The sequence below is a fragment of the Falco peregrinus genome, chromosome 2 (assembly GCF_023634155.1).
Source record: "Falco peregrinus isolate bFalPer1 chromosome 2, bFalPer1.pri, whole genome shotgun sequence".
Taxonomy (NCBI): domain Eukaryota; kingdom Metazoa; phylum Chordata; class Aves; order Falconiformes; family Falconidae; genus Falco; species Falco peregrinus.
The window spans coordinates 94,533,190-94,557,083 of NC_073722.1; the positions used below are offsets into that span (position 1 = coordinate 94,533,190).

Sequence of the window (23,894 nt, forward strand, 5' to 3'; positions counted from 1 at the left end):
CGGGCTGCCCGCGGCGCTGCCTGAGCCGCAGATGATAAGAGAAGGGGGCTAGCGCTAGCGGCGCCCACCGCAGCGCGGCCTCGGTGCGCAGCGCAGCGCGGGGTGCTGCGGGAGGCCGCTAGCCCCTCTCCTTGCCGCGCTCGCCCGGCGGCAGTACGCGGCGGCGGGACAGGCGCCGAGGGGGCAGCCCCGCCGGCCGGCGGAGCGCGGCTGGCTGCGAAGGGAGCTGCATAAGATGGCGGCGGCGGGAGCTGAGGCGGCTGCGGTGGCGGCGGAGGAGGAGAAGCGGCTGCCGGAGGGCGATCCCGAGTCGGGAGGTGATTCGGAGGATGAGGGCGATTCGGACTCGTCTGGTGATGGTGAAGATGAGGAGAAGGAAAACGAGGCTGAAATCCAGCGGCTGGAGGAGCAGGTGGGGCCCGGCTGGGCCGGCGGCGATGTGGGGAGGGGGCGGTAGGGCAGCGCCGCGGCCTCCGCCCGACCTGGGCTTTGGGCCCCGAGGAGCGGGTGTTGGAGGCCGGGCTGGTGCGGCCTGGCTCGGCCCGCGTTGCTACAAGAGACGCGTCGGTCGCGGCCCCCCCCCCCGCCCCGGGAGCCCTGCCGGGGATCTGGGGAGGGCTCGTTCCGGGGGTCTGAGGCCTTGTGGGGGGCGCTTATTGTGCCTGTTTGCTGGAGCAGTTGTGGTGATGCGGGGAAAAAATCCGGGGGTGCTCGTGTAGGTTGGTGTTGGGAGCTGTCAGGACTGGAACGTGGAGTTTGCAGTGGGAGCTAAGTGTTTGGGGATGGGTGGGGTTTTTTGAGAGGGAAATTGGAGGAGAGGCCTAGTGGACGGTTTGTACTCATTGAAAAAAAACCAGTTAGCTGTCTGGGGTTTTCTTATTGAAATTAGAGCATGTTTAGCTTTGTTGAAAAAGACTTTCTTAATTTTGTGCTTTTGCATCTGTTTCTGTGGCTGGTAGCTGCTGTACTGCTGCTGCTGGCATTTGCTCTGCTGAGCAGTAACCTTTAGAGCTTAGAGCCATAAGCTAAGCTCTCAGCTTAATTTTAAAGGTCTGTTAAATTTGGAAGCGTTGTTTTATAAATGTCTGCTTGTGACCTGATAGTATCTTGCGAACAATAGCGAAGTTTGGTGGAACTCATGCAGGAAGGTAGGTGTTGTCTTGGCTATGTGAATGCACGATGACATGTGTGCGCCCCAAAAGAGAGTATGAAGTTCTGTTCTGCTAAAGTTTTCAGATTTCTTCGTGTCAATCACTAAACAGTGCTTCTAAAAAAATATATTTTTTTTTTTAAAGCTTTCCATCAATGCTTTTGACTATAACTGTCACTTGGATTTGATAAAGTTGCTCCGCCAGGAGGGAGAGCTGGTCAAGCTCAGAAGAGCTCGTCAGAAGATGAGCGAACTCTTCCCTCTTACCGAAGGTACAGAACATCTCCTTGTGTTGCAGCTGATACAGCTTAATTATACTTGTGTAAAATGCTGTTGTTTCAGTAGTGAAATAATGTGTTTGTGCTAGCTTTCACCAACATTATTCCAGTCCAGAGAAACCTAGAAGAACAGATTTGGGACTTTTCAACTGAGTGCTGCTGGTGTTAATGGCCAGCGTTGAACTTGGTCTCTGGCAGATGCAGGATAGTGAGCCTGTTGCAGGAATTTGAGTTGTTGCCACTTGTAACTGTGCTGTCCTCTGCCAGTTGTGGTAGTGTGGTACTGGTGGGAGGGGGTGTTTTTTGTGTGCCTGTCTACTCTAGGCTCTGTTAGCTGCGTGAGTGGCTGCCAGGATGCAGCCTGCTGTAGCCCAGGGACAGACATATGTCTGCTTGTGCTGCCTTAGCTGTAGGGCATACAGCTGTGGGATGGCAGCACTGAAACAGCTCCTGTAAGAGTCAGTGAATGTGACTCAGAGCCCAGATGAATTCCTGCCAAAAGTTAAGTTTCATAGTCAAGAAGCAAAAAAATAGGATGTTGGTGGAAGTTGTAGGTAGCCCTTGAAGTGGGTGTTCCTGTTTTTATTCGTAACGCAGAGGCAGTGTAAATATTGCAGAGGCTGCTCCACCAGTGTGCTTTTAGGCTTGACGAAGGAAGGTTTCCTTCTGTGTGCTTGGAAACTTGCAGTCTAAAACTTGGAAACTTACCGTCTCTTGTAAATGTATGAGTGAAGTTGTATCTCTGGGTGCTGCTTCTTTGGTTACTGGTGCATACTGATCCTCTGCCTGAGTTACTGATAAATCACTGCTTGCAACTTCCACTCTCTTTAAATAAGAGTGTGCTTGTTTAGTACCAGTTTGAAAAGATCTCTGCCAAACTTTTATTTTAAATTCATTGTGAGTAGTTGTGGAGGCTAAAATTGCTCTCTTCTCTGCCTTGGCTAGCTCCCCATTTTTAAGTCTGTTACTAAAAACTCTCATAAAAAAATCAACAAGTGGGCTTAACGTATTCTTTCTGAATATTGATGATGTATTCTAAACGTCTTCCTTCCAGAAATTTGGCTGGACTGGTTGAAGGATGAGATAAAAATGGCTTCTGAAAGCTCTGAGCGGGAGAAAGTTTATGAGCTGTTTGAGAGAGCTGTGAAAGACTACATCTGTAAGTTGTTAATATATGCTGTAAAATGTATTGTGTTGCATTTGGATTATGGTTTGCTTTTTCTAGGAAAGTTCTTTCTCTTATAACACAGAACTTGGATAAAAAATATTAGTGTGAAGTGATCCTTAGACTTTCTGAGGCATTGGAGTTAAGTCCGTTCAAAGGCAATGGTTTTAAGTGCCACTGCAGTCTTTAAGACCTAAGCAAATGCTGTAAAAAGTTGTAAATGCATGTTTTGCACTTCTCTAATCTCTAAAAGCAGCAGGTATTGCACTTGCTTAGGGAATGCTTTCTGTTATTACCCATTATAGATTCTTCAGGTCGGTCTTTGAGGAAAGCGAATGCTTTTAAAAGGTTCATTTCTACTGCTGTCTTCCATGCTGGTTAGCACTGTCTTCACTGCCACTTTTACTGTCTGACAGCTCTTTCAGAACAGCTCATGATTACTGTCTGAGAGACAGCTTTCTTGAAATCCTGTGAAGCAGGTAACCCTAACCATGCTGTGGTACCAGGCTCTGATCATCCCGGTTAAAAGCATGGGAAGTATGTGGTGTCTTGGCTCTCCGTTTGTCAGGAGCTGCCTGCAGCTGTAGCTTAAAGCACTGAGTAACGGCATGCTCTGGGACATTGTGGTGGGGTGCTGAAAACTTGAAGGCTGAAGAAGCATAGAGGGCTTGGTAACATCGAGGCAAATCCCTTGCAGAAGCTATATACAAAATGTCACAGCACCAGCATAGCTCACCTCACAGGGTTGTTGGTGATCGTTCAGGGAGAAGGAATGGAGAGGTGAAGAACTGAGAGGAAGAATCCTCTGGATCTGTGGCTGGGTTGCGCTTGGAGTTCAGAAGGACTACTTGTGGAGCCTGAGATGTGCAGTCTGACATCTGTTGGCTGGATAGTCTCTGCTGGGGGTTCTTCAACCTAATTTGCTCAGACTGCTATTGACAGGAGAGGTGCCAGGCAGCTAACGCTGTTCTAGCACCTCCTTCTCGCCTTCATAGTTAGCTGCTTAAGCAGTTGCTGAGCAGGCAAGTATAGTAGTGTGGAAAGAGAAGAAGGACCTACTTTAGTCTGAGTTATGTAGGAGTGTGGCAGCTTTGCGGTCCTAGCTCTGTACATGTGCTCAAGAAAATGTTGTTGGGGGGTCTTGGTGCATCTCTGATGTAGCTCATGTGGCAGAGGTGGCCCACAGGAGTCAGTGGCAACCACAAGCATGGCTTCTTTCAGAAGAAAACTGTAGCTGCTGGTGCTGAACCAAGAGCATAGAATAAAATACTTGAACTTTTCTCTACTACATTGGATGGTGAAGAAAATTGGCATGTGTTGGTCTATTTACATGTGGCAAATGAGGTATTTGGGAAGCAGAGAGTTACCGTTATTTATTTTTGGGAGGGTTAGGTCATTTGTTTCTCCTAACTTTGTTTAGGTCCTGAAATTTGGTTGGAATATGCCCAGTATTCAATCGGTGGCATTGGTCAGGAAGGAGGAATTGAGAAAGTTCGCTCAATATTTGAGAGAGCGTTAACTGCGGTTGGACTGCATGTGACGAAAGGAACAGCTTTATGGGAAGCGTACCGTGAGTTTGAGAATGCCATACTGGAAACGGCACAGGTAAGGCCATGCTCCTGGGCTTTTGTAAGAAACAAGCTGTGGTGTAGTTTCTGAAGTCATCCTGTACTGCCCCCTCATCAGTCTCCTCTGAGAAAAGGCTGTAATGTCACACAGTTGTTTCTTTTCAGCTGCAGGAACTGACCCTTTGGTCTGGGAAAAATGTTCTGTATATCTAGTTGATATAGTAATGGATTTGTGTTTAAATAAGATCACAAAGTGTCACTCTGCTGCTTTAGCTTGAACTGATAAGAGTAACTTGAAATTGAGTAGCTTCATTATTAAACGATGCTCTTGCCAGTGAATATTTTTGCACGTAGTCAATCAAGTTTACTTTTCTAGACTGTTTTCTGCTTCTAGTTTCTACTTTTCTGCTTCTCAGCTTTTAACTCATTCATTATTTTACGCTTTTTATGACTTTTGGATGATCGTATATTATGTCTGGAACATAGAGTTTGAAATCTGCAAAAGTCACCTTTACAAGACTGCCAGTACTACATAAGATATGGAAGTTAAAAGATGTCCCTGCCCACAGTAGGGGAGATGGAACACGATGATCTTTAAAGATCCATTCCAACCCTCTTCTGTGAAATGCCCTAACAAAGGGGTAACAGGAGAATATCTTTCGTTCACAAACAGAAAGAAAGCTGGAAGTTCTAAATCATCTGTGCTCACACCAGGGAGTTGTTGAAAAACTATCTGGCAGCCCAGTGGGTTTGTGAAACTGCATGATCACATGCTGCTTACTTTTGCTTACTTTTTTTTTCAGGTTATCATTTCCCTATGCATGTGTCAGCTTTCAGTGAGAATACTTTTCACATTCATCCAGCTTCTGAGTCTAGCAGTTTCCAAGTTTTAGCTTTCACAGTGGTGACCTCTGAAATGCAAGATGGCTGTGTCTGTCTTTCAAGGATCATGTAGTCATTTGGAGCCCAGATCCCCCAACTCATAAACAATGCCCCATCATGTTCATCAGCTCAGGCTTGAGGGAACTGATTAAATTTCAATCCTTTTGTTTGTAGCCAGCTCCTGGCAGTGTTCCATCTCCTGAGCAGCAGCAGATGCTCTGCAGCCAGCTTGAGAAGATCCACACGCTGTTCAGGCGCCAGCTGGGGATCCCACTGTTAGGTAAGAGCCATTGCACTTGCAGAGATGGTGTGGATATGCTGTGTTACAGTGATCCAGGCATTAGTCATGATTATGCTTCTGGTAGAGCCAAACTGCAGCTGTAGTACTTGTGTGTTCTTTAATCGATGATGTTTGCCTGTCTTTAGGGCCTCATGAACGATGCACAGATCCCTTTTCAGAAATATTGTTACTCATTGAAACTTGATTTATCTGTTTCTTCAGTACATAATTTGAGGCTGTTTAAAGTGCAAGTGATGAGCACAAAACATGACCATTAGGAACTAGGAATTCAGCTGTGAAGATCACTCCATAAAACCTTGGTTGGTGGGGAGTAGTACGTGCTGACAGCTGGATTGTTAGAATCCTGCTGTGTCTAATTCATACTTCAGACTCCTTGTTGAGTCCCTCTTCTTGCTGCTTTTCTTACAGGAGAAAGTTAAGTACAGTTCTTTGACTTCTTCATTTGCACATTGAAAGAATTTAGGTTCTTCTTTTTCATTAAAGCCTGGGGACAATCTTGCCACTTTGGTTTTCTAAATTCAAATCAGTAGCTTTAATAACTTGCCCTGAATTTGTGTTTTGGTGCGCTGTAAGATGAAGTGTCTGAACCCTTTAAGCATGCAGTAGTGTGATAGTTAAGGTTGAAAGTGTAAATAAAAATACAAATACGTGTTAGAATCAAGTATAGGTTGAAATCTGGTTATTTAGTCCAATAAGTGCATTATTGATGTGGTTTTCATGTCTGTTTTAATAGATATGGAGGCGTCATATGCTGAATACGAGGAGTGGTCAGAAGATCCAATTCCAGAAACAATAATAAAGAATTACAAAAAAGCTCTACAGCAATTGGAGAAGTGTAAACCATATGAAGAGGCACTGGTAATGCTGTTACTTACACTTTCCTTTAAAACTGAGAGTTAATTGCTTTGGAGTGATTTCCCCTGCCCCAGTTTTACTGTTGTTTTTTTTTTAATCACAGAGATAAAGCAGCTGAGTATTGCTAGGTGATCTCTTCAGCTGTGAGCAGTGTGAGGCTAGAAGCCTCACAATGGTTATACTGGAAACTTGAATCTGTTGACTGTGTCAGGCTATTCCAGAGTGCTCATGTGCACCTCAGCTGTTTCTTCCAACATTGATGAGCATGCTGGGCTAAGAGGAGTAAAAATGAATGGCTTCAGAACCAGGGTGGTATTTGGAGATACATGAAAATTGAAAGCTCTTGATATTTAGAGGCTGGGCTCTTCTGTAAAGCTTTGCGTGAGGCCTACTCTGAATAACAATTTAATTGTTTGGATTGTGCTTTGTTTAAAGAGTTTAATTTTTTGTGTCTTTTGTCTGTTTTATAGCTGGGTGCTGAAACACCAAAGCTAGCAGAATATCAAGCTTACATTGATTTTGAAATGAAAGCAGGTGATCCAGCTCGCATTCAGTTGATCTATGAGAGGGCTTTGGCTGAGAACTGCCTTGTGCCAGATCTTTGGGCACGCTACAATCAGTATTTGGTAAGGGGAAAAAGCTAACAATGTTTTCAGGGTTTTTTTCTGTGTCATGTGTGGTTTTCTTTTTTAAATCTTAGTGATAAACAACCAACCAGTAAGTTCTACCTCAGTCTTGTCCCTCAGTTTTTTAAATTCTTTGGAAACTGATTTTCACTTTGCTCTTTGTTTCTTCCTGTTTTCAGTGGTGTGTTTATTGATCAGAGTGAGCATTTGCTTACTTCTTTCTCTAGCTCTGTGTTTTCACTGCAGAATTAAAGTGGGTGTGGGCATCGAGGCTTGTGTTGACCAGGAGTAATCTGCTGTGCTTAAGCTGTGGCATGGTCTCTGGTGGCTAGTCATCCGGAGGCATTGCTTCCGAGGATGTCCCTCCTTTTCTTCTAGCCTTTTGTAGGCAAAGCAATTCAGTGCTGTCTGAATCACTGAGAAGCCTCCCTCTCCTTCAGGAGACACAGATAAATTAATGAAAGCGCTTGTTTGAGGGCTGCCGGTGCTGTCTTGAATGTTCTGTAGTGGAAAACAAAAAACCCTAATTTTCCAGCAAGCTGAAGCAAACACAGATGTTCAGCCTATATTTACATGTGGGGTATCATACTGAACTTGAGAGGCAGGGCTTTACATGTGGGCAGAAGGACCGTCTATTAAGAGGCGTGTAACTTGCTGTAGGAGGCTTATCTAGGCTGAACTGCTCTGTTGTCTCTATCTTCCCAGCCTGAGACAGCAGGTTGCGGATGGAATGAGGTCTGTCTGAGTAGGCTGTGTGTGCACCCTCTTTCTTATATCCTTTCCTCCCCTCTTCTTAATGTACCAGGAACAGTTGGGCCTTTATTATATTTATTACATTTATCTTGTTGGCAGAAAATACCTTGGTTAGAAGCAGACAGTTAGATAGTGCAGGCTGAATATGGCATGGAGTCTTGTTTGTGTTGCTCCTGAGCATATCCTGTTTGATCTGAAGGTGTTCACTGGATTTTTAGGAGTATAGAATTTAAAATACATACCTTGTCATAAGTTTTCAAATAGAAAATGAAAGTACTGTTTTTAAGGTGTTGGACCTTTATAAGCTGGTATTTGTCTTGGATGGTCTCCCTGGCTAACAGGAACTTTGTTGTATGATTATTTCAGGACCGGCAGCTAAAAGTGAAAGAATTGGTCTTGTCTGCTCATGACCGCGCTGTTAGGAATTGTCCCTGGACGGTTGGGCTGTGGATTAGATATCTTTTGGCAATGGAGAGGCATAGAGTGGATCACAGCATTATTTCTGGTAAAGACAGACTGTCTTGGCAAAACTTCTTTACAGTACTGCTTTCTGCACTCTGAATAAGATGTGACGAATGGTGACTTGTAGGTTTTGCTTTCATCCTGCTGCAACAGTCTTAAAGCTGATGCAATGTATAGTAGTGTGCTTCTAGGGCAAAGCCGCTTTTGTTGCGCAGCTTCAGTTCTGAGCAAGCAGTGAACAACTTTGTATGAACATTACTGAATTAAACTGGCTTCTGAATTAACTTCCTAAACCAATTTACCATATGTAGGATTTCTTGGGTTTTTTTCTTGTCTTCCTGGAAATGTAAGGTGCTCAGATACTTCTTTGTGCTATACACTGTAGCTTGCTAATTTTGTCTGTATCTGAAAAGTAAATATATTTATGTGGGGTGGTTTTTTTTCCCCCGTTTTCTTTCAGAAATGTTTGAGAAAGCTCTGAATGCAGGTTTTATTCAGGCCACGGACTATGTAGAAATCTGGCAGGCATATCTTGATTACCTGAGAAGAAGGGTGGATTTTACACAAGGTATATATGATATATATGTCAATAAATATTTAAGCTGTTTTCTATGTACCTCTCTGAAACAGAGGTGGTATTTTTTTAAAAAAATAATAATAGTTTCGTATGTTTCACAAAACCTACTTTCTGGCCATTTAGTGTCTATAAAATATATGAACTTAGTTGGTTTAAAGCAGCTCCTTGCTGACAGAATAGATTGTGCTGTTGCAAAACTGCCCTGCCTTTTATATTTTAGGTACTTGATGGGTTTCTCGTTATGCACGGTGTGAGTTTTACTGAAGTAATAAATTTTGGCTCCCCCCACCCCCCAGTAGAATTATTGTGGGTGTTAGGGAAGATGGATGGGAGATGAAAAATTATTTGAAGGACATTCTTTCTTCTTTTTTTTGAAGACTCCAGTAAAGAACTAGAAGAGCTGCGGTCTGCGTTTGCACGTGCTGTGGAGTATTTGAAACAAGAGGTAGAAGAGCGTAAGTTCAATCATCCAGTATATTGTTCTCGTTCAAAATAATTTTATAGATGAGTTCTCCACACAATGTTTAACTTGTCTTCAAGTGTCTCGAATGTTTTAAGAAAGCTACAGATAAACATTTCATCTGCAGTGTAGAACTTGTTTAATAAACACTTTATTTCCAAGAGCCATTCACAAACAGTACTTGTTTTTATTCCCAGGATTCAGTGAGAGTGGAGATCCATCCTGCACGATCATGCAGAACTGGGCAAGAGTTGAGGTGATGTTTCCATCTGCTGTATTTAAATTCCTAGACTAGAGGAAATTGATTGTTTTAACATCGCAACCACAGAATGCAATCCTTTTGTACTTTGCAGTTACCTAGACAAAATGCCAATGAGTAAATTTTTCTTCTTCCACTCCTCTTTCTGGACTGGTCAAGCACATAGTGTTGCTTCAGGCTTGAGGCACAACATCCTGGGAAAGAAGCAGCATTGTGTTTGAGAAGGTTGTCGGGACCATTAGTATGTTTATACTGCTGTGACTGCAGTATGGTACAGAAATGTGAGTGTAACTTGGTTAGCAGGCTAGCCGCAGTTAGTGCTGCCTACGCTAACTAGTTTTAGCCTAGTGCAGGTGTCAGCATGCTGCACAGTCACTGTCTGCGAGTGGATGTTTTATTTTCCTTCCTTTGCCTTAGGCTGGTATGAATCAGAATAAGTCACGTTACTTTTGTGCTGTATTTTCTCTGGGCATAATGCATGGGATGAATTGCCAAAGTTTCAGGCATTGTAATCCTCCTGAACAATGTGAGCCTGAATCTGAATTACTTACTTTCACTTTCTGTCCACTTAGTGGAGGGAGAAAGTAGGTACATCTTATGCTAAAGCAGTTCTAATAAGTCAGTTGTCAGGCATACTTGTGTACCCCTACAGTTAGATTGGGTGAATCTCACTTGGGTGTCTTAATCCTTTTCCCCTCTTCCCCTGCTACCTTTCCTAAGCACTTCTATCACAAAACCAGTTCTCAGTCTGTGCTCTGTTAGGTATGTTCCTGAGTAATGACAAAAGGAGAAATTTGGAAGCAACTAAACTTCTTTATAATGACCAAAATGAAACGTATGTGGGAGCCAAAACCAAAGATTAATGTAACGGAAGGGCAGGGAAGTATTATTCAGTAGTAGGATTGCATTAGGTGTTCACTTTGATCACTCTAAAGAGGGTCTGTGTGCATCATTGCTAGTGTTTTCTTGTTTTGGGGGGTAGAGGGGAGCCAGTGGGGTAACGGTGTTGAACAGATAATCCTAAATTATATTGAATACTTTGGATGCTGTGTTGCAGGCCCGCTTATGTAACAACATGCAGAAAGCCAGAGAACTCTGGGATAACATCATGACTAAAGGAAATGCCAAATATGCTAACATGTGGCTGGAATATTATAACCTAGAAAGGTAAGAGCCTAACTGGTTGGAAGAGTTGATTAACTTCTGTCTCTCACAGATGGAGAAACTAAAAACTTAGATGCTTAGCGTGGGTGTACATCATATGGGTCTATATTAGGCTTTTGAGGTTCTTACAGCAGCTCTGCAGTATATTTCAGAAGTATTAGACAATGTGTAATGTGACCAACAAAGCGTAGTGGGAGTTTGCTGAGGAAGAGGGGAAACATTTGCAAAGAATGCAGTTAACTGTCCTATCCTGTAATCTTGATGTGGAGGATTTGCTCCTTACTCCGTGGTTTCCCTACTGCAGAGCTCACGGTGACACTCAGCACTGCAGGAAGGCCTTGCATCGAGCTGTGCAGTGCACAAGTGACTATCCAGAGCATGTCTGTGAGGTGCTGCTCACGCTGGAGAGAATAGAAGGTAACTCGCTGCACGTCATCTTGTTTTACCCAGTCTGGTTAGTGTACAATGACACAGAGTGAATCTTGATCTAGTGTTTTGTGTTCTGATGAAGGGTTATTATCTCTTCACTGCTGTCGTATACACAAGCAGCTCTCTTTTTCTCTTTTTTTTTTTTTTTTTTTTCTTCTTCTTCTTTTCTGGCCTGACTTGAAGCCTACTGAAATTCCTGGTTTTTTCCATGCCTTTTTGGAGTGTCATATTATAAATGTGAGGTTTTAGCTCTGCTTGGGTTTTGTTTTCTTTATCTTTGAAGGCTACTCGTTATAGATAGAATTTTTGTATGTAATGGTTAATATTAAGAGCAAGTTCTGTGAACTCATTGACTCTCTTATTTATCTAGAATTGTATTTTCAAATTATGGGAAAGCTAAATACAAGGTGCTTTTTTTTTTTTTAACTCCTTTAGGAACATTGGAAGACTGGGATGCAGCTGTTCAAAAAACAGAAAACAGATTAGCTCGAGTTAATGAACAAAGAGCAAAGGTCAGAACTTTCTGAGAACTACCCAAGTCCTTTATAGGAAATGCCTATATTAAGCTTATGCTTGTCTGACTGTCACATTTCTAATGTTGGTTCCCATAGATAATCCTGAATTGTCTTAAAGCCTCAGAACTATTGATTTTTAGTTTAAAGCTGTGGTTAACCTCTTCTGATACTTTTCATCTTTCACCTTTGGACCTCTGGATGGATACAAAAGTAACATGCACTCCACATAAGCTGTGAGAGCAAACAATTGAGATGTGCTTTAAATGATGATCCTGTTGGAGAAAACCCTCCAGGTTCAGTACTTCAGAAAAATGCTCTGCAGCCTGGAGTCACCAGAAGCAAAAATCTTGCTTTTTTGTAGGCTGCTGAGAAAGAAGCTGCTCTGGCAAAGCAGGAGGAGGAGAAAGCTGAACAACGAAAGCAGGCTCGGGCAGAAAAGAAAGCTTCCAAAAAGGCCAAAAAACCAAGGATTGGAGACAAGCGCAAAGCAGATGATGATGATGAAGCTGAATGGGGACAAGAAGAAGAAGGTAAAAGATAATAAATTCAAACTTCAGATGCGGCAACAGAGTTATTGGTTATCTCCTCTCTGTTAGAGGCAGGCAGGGAGGTGCTATCAGTGGTGTCTGCAGAGCTGCTGTCTTCAGGGTCTTTTTCTGCTAGGTCTTCACTGTGATAATGAAATGAAAGCAAGGCTAAATGGGTTTTGACCAACAGAAGTATATGTTTATAAGAACTTCTAGAGATTTTTTTTTAGACTTTTCTTATTTCAGAGGAATACTGTGATGTTTTTCAGTTGTTTTTAAAGTAATTTTCCTGACTCATCATGTGATGCTGAGGCTGTGTCTAAATTGGGTTATTCAGTATTGTAGCACTCTCTTAGAAGGTGGTAACAGAAGATTTTAATAGATTACTGCCCCTGGGAGTTTTGAGAGCTTCTAGATTTTTTTTTTTTTCTTACTTTAATCCCATTAGACAAAGAGAGAGCATAGATCAGTAGCTGTAACTGACAGAAAGAAGGAAAAATACTCCTTTTGCTTTCATCTAAGTCCTTGCTGTCTTGGTCAAATAATCTGTTGTTGCTCATTATTAAAAACCTGAGGGAGGTTTTTATTTTTTGTCTTTAAGAATTGTCACTGTATTTGTGGTTTCACATGCTGTTTCCAAACTCTGTAGTGGCGATGCAGGACAACTTAATTTCAATGGTGAATGAAAAGGTGTAACCTTTTTCTATTAAGGCTTTCAATTTCATTAATCAGCAGAGCTGCCCAGCAAAAGACACAAGGGAGATGGGGATGGCATACTTCTTGAGGAAGACATGGAGGTAGAAACTGGGCTGTTTGGAAGAAGTGGACCTGAAAAGCCAGATTACCCAGCAAACCAAAAGGAAAAGGCATCTACCAGTCGAAAAGACATCCCCAAAGTTCTACACGACAGTAGTAAAGATAATGTTACCGTCTTCGTCAGCAACCTTTCCTACAACATGGCAGATCCTGAAGTGAAACTGAAAGAGCTCTTTGAGAGCTGTGGGGAGGTAGCAGAAATCCGTCCAGTATTCAGCAACAAGGGGACTTTCCGGGGCTACTGCTACGTACAATTCAAGGAAGAAAAATCTGCGCTCCAAGCTCTTGGCTTGGATCGTAAAGTTGTGGAGGGAAGACCAATGTTTGTTTCTCCATGTGTTGACAAGAACAAAAATCCAGATTTTAAGGTAAACTTTTTATTCTTTCAAGTAGTAGGTTGAACAGTGGGACTGCATAGGAAAGCTGTCAAAGTTTGTTGCTTCCTGAGTGCTTGCATCTAATAAACTTGAGTTTGGAATGGTAATGTTATGTCTTAGCAGTAAAACTGTTTTCTGGGAGTTCTTGCGTACTTTGCCATAAAGCAGGATTAACATTAGCTTCCTCCAAGATTTGCAGAAATCTGCTAATCAGGGCAGCTTGTTACTGGTGTGATGTACCCAGATCCTTACTTGAGCACCTCCATCTGTGAAGTACTTATTTTGGTTGAGCCTAGACAGCTGTGGGCATTTATTGCACAACCCACTCGTTCTTGTTAATGGTCTGTACTAGAGATGGGTTGTATAATCGGTGGTTTTCTGCATTATGGAGTTACTGCACACAAAAACTTAATGTTCAGATAGTGATAACTGAGCAAGAAGACATTATCAATGGCTGTCCTCACTGTGAAGGAAATGTAGATATTTAGAAGCATTTACTTGTGAGTCCTTAGTGTATGCCTATGTTTATAGGCAAATATCTTTCAAGATACTGCTTGTGGCTTTAAGGTAGTTTTGGAGCCCACAAATAATGAAGTACTCTAACCTTTTGAGGGTATAATAGATTAAAATCTTTGGATTCTCCGACTGGTTTGTTAACTAACAGCCTTTTCATTTCTTCAGGTGTTCAGGTATAGCACTACACTGGAGAAACATAAACTGTTTATATCTGGTTTGCCATTTTCCTGCACTAAGGAAGAGCTGGAAGATGTGTGTAAAGCACATGGGAATGTGAAAGACATTCGGCTGGTCACTAACAGAGCTGGGAAACCCAAGGTAGGCATCCTTAATGCACTCTTAATTTCAAGCAGTCCTTCAAAAAGAAGCTCTTTGTGAAGCTTGGATATAAAAAGTAGGGGTTTTTATTTTTAAAAGCTGCCAACCTAGCTGTCTTTTAAAACTTGTAGAAATGCTTGGATTTGTAGACCCCAGTGTGCCTTTGTGCCAACAAATAAATGGGAGGGGAAGAGGAATTTTTCTAAAATACTTCTTAAATTGCAGAAGAAGAATGTGTGATATAAATAGTATAGAGGGGAAGATGTTTACAGCGCTTTCAGTATGGTAAAAATAGGCATTATTAAGTCTGCAAAGAATTTATTTTGAAAGTTACTGACTAGATAGATTCTCCTCCTCCCTTTCTTCAGTTATACCAGGTGAAACCTGTTTCTTGAGGCTATTGTTCCTAACATCTGCTGCAGTAATAGATCTGCCAGTGAGAAATGAGCCACCTCTTTCTGACAGGGCTCATTATTTCCCTCCTGGAATAAATGACTCCTTGTTAAATAAGAGACTCTAAACCAGCTGCTGCTCTGCCAAAATTCTACCTGACACCTTGGCTATGTCTGCATGTCGGGCACTTCTAACAGGTGCCATCCTGGTGATGCTGTGCATGTATTTTTAAAATATATTTTATAGCTCTTAGCAATTCTCAAGTACAGTTCCGGTTGCACGTATACATTATAACAAGTGCTCTCATGCGTACCCCAAGTCTTGCAGTCCATGTTCCGAGCTTAGTTGGAGCTGTGGTTCTGCCTAAACCACAAATAAATCTACCTTGAACATTATATAAAATTTGATGTATTTCCTGTGAAACTGGATCATAAAAAAAAAATACAGCTTAAGAGTTTGAATGTCATTTAAAAGAGCAATAATAACAGAGCTGAGAGGTGATGCCTCACAGCTAGTGTGCCTGCTGTAAGAGCCTGCCCAGCAGATGCTGGGGGGTGCCCTTTTGTCCATTTGCTGGAAGTAAGACTCAAGTACTGAAGGTGTACCAGCAGCTGTTAGCAGCTGGTTATCGGTGCAGTTAGCAGCTGTTACTTCGTGAAGTCAACACAGATCCTTTTCCTGCAAAGAGTCGCTGTTCTCCAGGCAGCGATGACTTTCTCTTTAGAGATGGTGCCTGTCAGTCCTGTTGGAGCTGCTTAAGATGGGGTTTGCTGCTCTTGAAACTGAGGGGGCTGCAATGGCCCTGTGTTAGTGTACTTGATTCCTTAGGTACAAGTTGTAGCCTAGTGAAGAATCGCAGGAGAGTTTGTGTGGATGTTTCTGTTCTAGCTGTATAGATTCATTTGTCTTTTTTCCCCCATGAATCCAAATCTGTCCAGTACCAGATTCAAGAAGTGAAGACTTGCCACTGCTGTAGTACTTTGTTATATTTACTGGGATCTTGGTTTTCTCTTTTCTCCCTCTTTTTTTAAATACCTCTTCCACAAATTAGGGTGTTGTGGATGACAGTCAAGAAATGCAGGTTGTAGATAAACTTTTTTAGCTAAAGAATATTGGGACTCTTAGCCATGTTAAGGTCTACTTTCTGTACAATTTTCCTACCAGTTAGCCAAATAACTCACAAAGGCTGTCACACAGAGAAAGAAGCACTCAAACTAATGTAGGTTACCTCTTTTCCTTATTTAGGGCCTGGCCTATGTGGAATATGAAAATGAAGCTCAGGCCTCACAGGCAGTGCTGAAAATGGATGGCCTGATGGTTAAGGAACATGTCATCAAGGTGATGATCAGTAACCCACCTCTCCGAAAGCTGCCAGACAAGTCTGAGGCAGGCAGAGCATCGCAGTTTGCAGTACCACGACAGATTTATGGAGCGTAAGTATTAGCGAGAGGGAGGCTGCTTGGTGATGCTTGAAAAGGAAACACAGAGTTTCTTTATATGCTAAAGTGTAGGAATCTCAGCTAGAATGTGAGACAACAATTTTAAAAGTGCTGAACGTTAAAAAATGGGGTTGGTGGATTGATGAGGAAAAGCAGGTTTTTCTTCTTTATCAATAGAAACAGTTCTGTAGTGACTAAGTATCAGGCATCAGACATGCTGTTGGATCTGATATTAGCATGTGAGCGCTGATAACTTCCACATCCTGTCCTTCTGGAGAACCAGCCATTGTTCACAGTGAGCGTTAACATTGCTCTTTCATCTTCCGGAGTGCTTCTGCTGCTTAGCACTGCATTGGTGCTGTGTTGTATGTGCCACGGAGCTTCAGTTTCTGGGGACTGTTGGGCAATTGTTTTCTGCCAGAACTTAGGTGTACTGTTTCAAAGGGCACCCATTGAAAGCATTGCACTACTTATTACTGAAACAAATGACAGGAATAATATTTAAATGAGCATTCCTTATAGTGAACAAAGTCCTTCTTGTTTCCCCAAGCTAAAGCAGTATGTCCAAAGAGGCCTGGCGTATTTTTAAATGTCCCTTTTTGTCTCCAGGCGAGGGAAGGGAAGGACACAGCTTTCGATGATGCCTCGTGCGTTACAGCGCCAGAGTAACCCTGTGGCTAAGGCTGAGAATGGGATGGTCCAGAACTCACCAGCAACTTCATCCGAATCCCCCGAGGAGCCTAAACAGATGTCCAATGCTGATTTTGCCAAGATGCTACTGAAAAAGTGAGCAAAAAGTCTGCAATCAGCAGGTCTGGTAAAATGTGAAATGCCTTTTATGGAAGCCATGTTGTGTCCTTATGCTAGCAAGGAGAGAACGCCAGTCACAATCTTGTGTAAATACTGTTCTGGACTACTGCATTCATTGAGATCAGTGTAGGATGGTACAAATCCAGGATTTTTTCCTCTTGTTTCTAGGAGCAAAGCATTATACTATGTTCTGGTAAAATGGTGTTACGTGATTCCTCATATTGAGGGTAATGAGCGGGGAAATATTTCCTGTACAGGTTAGGTGCCACATCAAGTTTTATGAATACTTTACAAATTTCTCTTTCATTAACGAATGAGATGTGATGTGAAAGCCTAGTGATAACCTTGTCAAGCTCCACTGGTCAGTTCCGATTGTGATTGCAGTCATTCTCTCTGACAGCGAACCCATTTTCCACCCAAACACACACACGCGCAGGGACATTCATCTCCTTCCATTAAGAGTTAAATGGCAGATGCTAGTAACTTCACCACAATGGCCTATTTTAGTATTGGGAGAGTTTGTATACATATGTGTGTATATGTATATACACAAATATACATATATATGTATTCGGCTAATGTTCTGTTCCCAGTTGACCTGTTTTTTATATTGTGTATTTGTAAAAGACATTCAAATTATTATTTTTAAGTGTCATGAGATGATAATTAGATCTGGTAATTTTTGTTTCCCATAAAATCTGTACGTGCTGTTGCTAAGGACCATTTTTTTTGGTTGTTTTAGCTAGCTAGCTCATGTCTTTTGCAGGTGCTTTCTGTATGGTTTTGTACAAATGTGAAGTGCAAGCTGACGTTTCTTGGTTTATTAAACTCAAGTTCTCAAAGGTTTTTTATAAATACTGTTGCTTTTGTTGAAATGTGGGTGTTTGGAATTGCACTTATCCTATGGCAGCTGGGTAATACTGATGTACCTCACCTCTCAGGTGCACTGAGATACACAGTGTCACTTACCTTTAAGTAGCTCATTCCGTCTAGTATGAATATCCTGAAAGCCCTTCAGTAATCGTCTCAGACTTCAAAGTAATCTGGTACCGATCTTGGATAGAAATATTACTGCTTTTCAACTAAAACTGCTGCTAACTTGGAAAGCCAACACCCACAGGGGTTGAGTGTGAGGGGAGACCCTGGTACCAAGCTCGCTTGTACGACACAGGCACTGCTGTGAATAAAACTGTTTTCAGTGCTTACCTTCTGTGCTGGTTTGACTTGGCTTTACTTTGAAACGAGGAGTCTGCTTCATAGCTGTGAACAGTGTTAACAGTGGCAGTTGTAGTGATACAGCAAGGGACTGTTACCTCAAAACCAGCTTAGAAACATTCTAATAACACTTCAATATGCTTTGATTTGTGGGGCAGGAATGCTAAGGCTGGCCTTGCCCTCATCACAGGCAGGCACGTACACAACACTAGTGATGAATTAAGTTTCCTTTGGCTGCTGGGGTTGGACTTGCTGCTTCAGAGCCCTCTGTAACACCCCATGCTGCAGTTATACACAGCTGAGGGAGCCAGGATGTGTGCTGTGTAATTTGCTACTCCACAAACTGAGCTGTGACCACTTCTTAGTTCATTGCAGCAGAAAAGTGTTTTGAGAACAGCCTATTGCAAACAAAGACTTTAATAGTAAAATAGTTTATTAAACTATTACTAAAATAACATTTTTTCCCTCCAGAGCTCTAAAGTGCAGATTTTATTTATACTCACCTTGCGCTACAAAAATAAGCACACCGTAAGGATAGAACAACGTTCCTCATTTATTGTTTGCTTTCCCTGTCAGCAATAATTGATACATAAGCAGAGCATAATGCTGTGGTATATAGATACCTCCCAGTCTTGTCCTACTGTCTGCCTGCATAAAATGTGTCCTAACTGCCTCGCAGGTAAGGGGAGATAGAAGAGAAGAAACTTAATGCTGGTTTGGGACAGCCTTAACAGCTTATTCTGTTTTACAGAGGGTTTAACAGCACTCTAAACTGGATTGAATCAAAGTTACCTGGACTTACAGGAGTTGGGATCAATTAATGCTGTTACACAGCTGGCAGGCAGGGGTAGAAGGAGCTGTTCTTCTGTGTTAGGCTGCAGCTGGTTTTACCTTAAAAGCAAAGATAAAGTATGCTGCTTTGAATTGCACAGCAGCTTCCAGGTACTGTGCTAACTGCCACTGCAGCACAAGGAGGCCTCATGTGATTCTTGACGCATTTACCACAGTAGTAATGCAACCTGGTAACTAATTGTGAAAAGCTGTCTTGTGTAGATTGAAGAAATCAAGTTTTTGGCAGACTTGCTAGACAGATTCTTACCAAATTGGCACAAGTGATAAAGTTTGTCTCGCTGTTATACATAAAACCTTCTCTGCCCACAGCTTAGCAGAAGCAAGCCCTTTTCCAACACTTGAGCTGAAATGTGTAAGGACAGTTGCAGTTCCCCAGGGATCCTGCGTGCTGGGGTGGGATCTGAGGTAAGGCCTCAGGAGCACTAGGTAGACCTTCCAGCCGAAGCATAGCAAAAGCACCTCACTGTTCAGTGAAGTAAGAGAGTATTTCTTCTCCTCTTCCAGTCACACGATCTATAATCTTAAACTAAGTACTTCCCTCTTGTTGTACAAAACTCACCCTAGGAAAGGCAACTGAGAGTGAACTTGCAAAGTGCTACTGAAAACAGAAATGGGAGCGGAGAGATGCCTTTGCTGAACTGGAGTTTAGCCTCCTTCCTGATCAGTATTGTCAAACTTGTATGACTGACAGGAAAGAGTCTGATTAACATAACTGGGGGAGTGCTGTTACTGCAAGGGGTGTGTTTTGGGGTTGGTTTTTGGTGGGGTTTTTTTAATCAACAGGGAAGAGGTAATACAAAAGCCACAACTTGGTTAAGACTTTGTCTTGCCTAGCAGCTCCTTGACAAGTTGCAGTTGACAAGACTGCAGTTGACTGACTAGGTGAAGGGTTGTGATTGAAGCAGCTTCTCAAAGCTAACCTTAAGGAGAAATTAAATTCTATTTCAGCTTGTTGAGCCCCTCTTGACATGTCTCCCCCTCTCCTTCCAGTAGCACAAGCAAGTTATTGTGCACAGTCAACATCAACAGTTCACATTTCAGCTTGGCATAATGTATATAAATAAATTATATTAATTTAATCAAATGTAAGACACTTTAAATAAATGAAATGCTAAAGAGTGACACCTCCTGTCAAGTTATTTCCCAGCAGGAATACTGAGTGGCTTGGCATTCTGTTCTCCCACGCGTTCCTTGGTTCCTGAACGTGCACAACCCTCAAGTCTTGACGGGGATAGTTTGTTTGCATCCGGCAGTGCTTCCATCTGCTTCAGGTAAGCCCACAGAGTATTCTGTGGTGGCGATGAGCAACATGTCCAGAGTTGTCTCAGTACACTTAGCGATAAAGCGTATGAAAGGCCTCACGTCGCCCTCGTTGGCCACTTCTAAGACGTGATAATACTCAGCCCGTTGCTCCTTGCGGATCGTGATGGGTGGGTAGCCTGCCTGCATGAGTATGAGGTTCATTAACAGGCGTGAAGTCCTTCCATTGCCATCTACAAATGGATGGATGTAAACCAACTTGTAGTGGGCTAACGCAGCAAATTCCACAGGGTGCAAGCTCATGGCATCTTCCGAGTTAATCCACTGTACAAACTCCTGCATCTGTTTCTCCACATCTTGGGGATGGGGAGGTATGTGATGTCCTACAAACACCTGGGTAGTCCTGAACCGCCCTGCCTCCACCGGGTCGGCGTAGCCCAGCACTCTCCGGTGTATTTCCAAGATGTCACTGATGGTTACGGAGCCTATCCGTGATACCAGTGTGGTATTGACATATTTCAAAGCTGCGTGCATGCCAATCACCTCGTTCTGCTCCACTAAGCTTTTTCCAGGAACAGCATATCTGGTCTCGATGATGTGTCTTATTTCTGACAGCGTCAGAGTGTTCCCTTCAATAGCAACCGTGTGGTAGATGTGGTGATAATAGGACTCTTCCATCACTCTGCGCAAGGCAGAATTGCCTTTGGGGATCGCCATCACTTTTTTAACCTTGCTGTCAATAATGCTAAAATACCTCTGATCTATCTCCTCAACTAAAGGTAGCGTCCGGTCCCGATTGATCAAAGCCTTCTCGTTGCAAGGGGAAATGGTTAGTGCTTTGGAATACAAATAGTCTGCCTGAAGAATGTCTTTTTCCTCTTCAGAAAAGATACCAAATTCATTCAGGGCATCCACATAATCAGGGTCCATTTTGAGGGCATACACAAAGAGTTTGTGGGCTTTCTCCCGCTTTCCTTGGCGCTTCATCTCGAGGGCTTGATTCAGAGCTGCTTTGGCTTCTAACTTCACTTCTGAAATGCAACAATAAGAGTTAGATAACAGGGTAGTGAGTTTTACTGAAAACCGCTGGGGACTGTCACTGTTCACCGATACAAAAATTAAATAAAGCCAGTCTCTAAGAACCGTAACTGAGAACTTGTGCTCCAGGCTTTGCCAGGCTACAGGCGCAGAGGTCACGTTTACAGGCTGAGTACGCGGCAGCAGAGCTGTTCCAGAAAGCGTGGTGAGGCAGCGTGTGTGAGCAGCACGGCTCAAGCTGGCCACAGGCACGTAGCCATCGCAGCAGAACTTGCTTGGGCCACCAGGCCGCTTTGTGTGGGGGGACACAGAGTCTTATACACATTCTCTCGGCAATAATGCCAGTTCTCTTGCTCGAAGCATGGCCCACAGCTGCTAACGGCACTTCTGGGTTTTTTACTGGATGTCAAACATCTTCCCAGCAATAACAACTTCAATGCAAACAAAGATACAGTGCTGGAATTGTAATGATTCCTCTGAATGTTTTCCAAATTAATGTCCTGGCCGATAAAGGCAAGAACCGCAGCCTGTCATTGCTAGAAAGGCTGTTCTATGACAGCTGAGATTTCAGGATTAATACCATTTATCCCAGCTTACTGTATGTTAAAACACCACTCCATATTCCAGTTCCCTTAACAAAACTTACTAATGCCAAAAGCATGAGGAAAACACTTCTGAGGGACAAAGCAACGCTGAGAAAATGCCAGCACATCGCCCTTCTGCAGGGCAATGGAATGCAGTCGGGCTGCTGCCGGTGATGGCACATCTGACCTCTGGGTCATTTACAGCTGATGTTAATTTGCAGTTGGGCAGTGAGAGTTCGTTACCATTGTGGGGTACAGGAGATCACCAGGCAGGGGGTGTGGGTTGTTATCATACAGCAGCTGGGCTGTTCCCCTGTGCCCACCCAGGGAGACTTACCTGGGGAGGCTTTGCCTTTCAGCACCAGCAGCTCCAGCCCACTGGAGGTCACGCTCAGTTCAGTTGTTTGTCCTGTGTATCTGGTGACCCCCAAGGAGCCTGTGCCCAATTTACTTTTCAGGAAGGAGAGTCCTTTGAGCACTGCGTGGCACTGGTCTTCCACAGCAGCCAGTGGGAGCAGCAGCAGCAGGAGGGAGCCCAGAAGGAGCCCGAGCACGGCTGCCCACCTGATGCGGACCCACAGCGTTATCCATTTCAACTCGGGATCTGTCGCCATAGACACAAGATTCATCCTGCTTCCAGTGCAGACAGGAGGAACATCTCCTTTCCCACTGCTCCTACCTGGAAACAAAAACAGCAACAGCTTTAGCCAAGTCCTCCATGTCATGGGGCAGGTGAGGTGCTGGAGATGTGGCACCTGAATGGACTTCAGCATCCCTGCTCTGGGTTTCTGTCACAGCTGTTAGGGGTTATCCCAAGCACCCACCTTTCCCTGCCACCCCTAAGCACACGAGGGCAGGGTGCACGCGGCATTCAGCATAATGCAAGTCCTCATGGCATCTGCTATACATTAATGCAGCAGCAGGAGGGGACACTGGTGCCCATGAGCAGCGTGGGCACTGGGCTCTACAGGGATGAAGGAGCTCTGTCCTGTACGCATATGGCACAGCTCCTGCATGTCCTCCCGGTGTGGAAACCACTCCCCAGACCCTCAGGTCCTGGAGCGTGTCCAGAGGAGGGCAACAACGCTGGGGAAGGGGCTGGAGCACAAGGCTGATGGGGGGCAGCTGAGGGCACTGGGGGGGGCTCAGCCTGGAGAAGAGGCTCGGGGCAGGGGGTGCTGATCACTCTGAACTCCTGAAAGGAGGCTGTAGGGAGGTGGGGGTCGGGCTCTTCTCCCAGCTGACAGGAGGAAACAGCCTCAAGCTGCACCAGGAGAGGTTTCCGCTGGATATTCGGAAAAATTTCTCCACCCAAAGGCTGGTCAAGCACTGGCACGGGCTGCCCAGGGGAGTGGCGAAGTCACCGTCCTGGGAGTGTTTGAAAACCACACGGATGCGGCGCGCAGGGACGTGGTTGAGCGGTGGCCTTGGCAGTGCAGGGTTCGCGCCCAGGCTCCACCATCCTGGAGATCTTTCCCAGCCTGAACGATTTTGGGGATCCACGTTCCCCCGCCCCCGGCTCCCCTCCAGCCGCTGCTCCTCCTCCGTCCCCCCAGCTCCCCCTCCCGCAGGCTGGACCCCCGGCCCCCCCAACCCGCCGGGGTCCCCCCGGCCGCACCAGCACCCGCCGCGGCCCGGGCTTCCCCCATGTCCCCCCGTCCCAGGGTCCCCCATCACCTTTGCCGCCTCCCGCAGCCGCCAGCGGCCGGCTACAGTTGCCCCGCCCATCCGGACCCCGCCCTCCGCGCCCTGCCATTGGCTGAACCGCCGCTCTTCTTCTTTTCCATTGGCGCTTACAGCGGACGCTCCGCTCGTGGGCCTCCCTACTTCTGCCCTCGGCTTCCTGTGGCGTCTTCCGAGTAGCGCCACGCCCCCGACGCGGGAGAGGCTCGTGGAGGGGGAGAAGTGGTGAGCGCTCACGCCAATCATACGGCCGACAGCCAATAAGAGGGCAAAACGGAGACGGGGCGGGCTCCCAGCTTTTAAATAGCAAGCACTAGGGGGGGCTGCCTCCTTGTTGCTAAGCGATGGCTGCGGCCTGGGCGGGAGCGGGCCCCGGCGCTCCCCTCAGCCCCGGGGCAGGTGTCCGGGGGCGCCCAGGCCTGCTTGAGGCTGCAGGGCCGGCCGATGGCAGCTGCCTGGCTGGTGCGGCCCCCTCAGTGCCTGGCCAGGAGCTTCCACCAGCGGGGCTCTGTTGGGGCCAGGTGGTGTGGGGAGTGCAGGAAGTCATTCTCAGTGCTCACAGCTTGTGTATTTGCACGGTAAAAACCATATAATCTGTTTGATAGAAGTGTTCTTGTTGCAT

At 44.6% G+C, this 23,894-nt stretch overlaps 2 protein-coding genes across 3 annotated transcripts; one reads left to right on the plus strand and one right to left on the minus strand.

Annotated features, from left to right (window-relative positions):
* Positions 1–207: 207 nt before the first annotated feature.
* Positions 208–17,850, plus strand: SART3 (spliceosome associated factor 3, U4/U6 recycling protein). 2 transcript variants are annotated; one of them, XM_055796479.1, is made up of 19 exons: positions 208–412; positions 1,296–1,422; positions 2,483–2,587; positions 4,014–4,198; positions 5,218–5,323; positions 6,078–6,202; positions 6,670–6,825; positions 7,945–8,083; positions 8,501–8,608; positions 8,995–9,072; positions 9,275–9,333; positions 10,394–10,503; positions 10,805–10,917; positions 11,365–11,441; positions 11,806–11,974; positions 12,707–13,155; positions 13,846–13,998; positions 15,637–15,824; positions 16,440–17,850. In XM_055796479.1, the coding sequence occupies exons 1-19, from the start codon at positions 236–238 to the stop codon at positions 16,618–16,620; spliced, it is 2,805 nt and encodes a 934-aa protein (XP_055652454.1). In that variant the 5' UTR covers positions 208–235; the 3' UTR covers positions 16,621–17,850. The 2 variants fall into 2 exon arrangements, with proteins under 2 accessions (XP_055652454.1, XP_055652452.1); XM_055796477.1 differs by having other exon boundaries at positions 209–412; positions 12,704–13,155.
* Positions 17,851–19,742: 1,892 nt separating this feature from the next.
* Positions 19,743–23,367, minus strand: FICD (FIC domain protein adenylyltransferase). The gene is made up of 3 exons (XM_055796480.1): positions 23,267–23,367; positions 21,927–22,268; positions 19,743–20,998 (listed from the first exon to the last, which is right to left on the minus strand). Exons 1-3 carry the CDS (start codon positions 23,343–23,345, stop codon positions 19,923–19,925), a joined length of 1,497 nt encoding a protein of 498 aa, XP_055652455.1. The 5' UTR covers positions 23,346–23,367; the 3' UTR covers positions 19,743–19,922.
* Positions 23,368–23,894: the final 527 nt, after the last annotated feature.

Bases quoted from the DNA above. Each gene is read 5' to 3' on its own strand.
- SART3 (XM_055796477.1), top strand. From the start codon at position 236: ATGGCGGCGGCGGGAGCTGAGGCGGCTGCGGTGGCGGCGGAGGAGGAG. The intron at 10,504-10,804 runs GTAAGAGCCTAA...TCCCTACTGCAG, and splicing joins GAATATTATAACCTAGAAAG to AGCTCACGGTGACACTCAGC. The intron at 11,442-11,805 runs GTCAGAACTTTC...GCTTTTTTGTAG, and splicing joins TTAATGAACAAAGAGCAAAG to GCTGCTGAGAAAGAAGCTGC.
- FICD (XM_055796480.1), bottom strand. From the start codon at position 23,345: ATGGCAGGGCGCGGAGGGCGGGGTCCGGATGGGCGGGGCAACTGTAGC. The intron at 22,269-23,266 runs GTGATGGGGGAC...TTTTGTTTCCAG, and splicing joins GGCTGCGGGAGGCGGCAAAG to GTAGGAGCAGTGGGAAAGGA. The intron at 20,999-21,926 runs GTAAGTCTCCCT...GTTGCATTTCAG, and splicing joins GAAAGGCAAAGCCTCCCCAG to AAGTGAAGTTAGAAGCCAAA.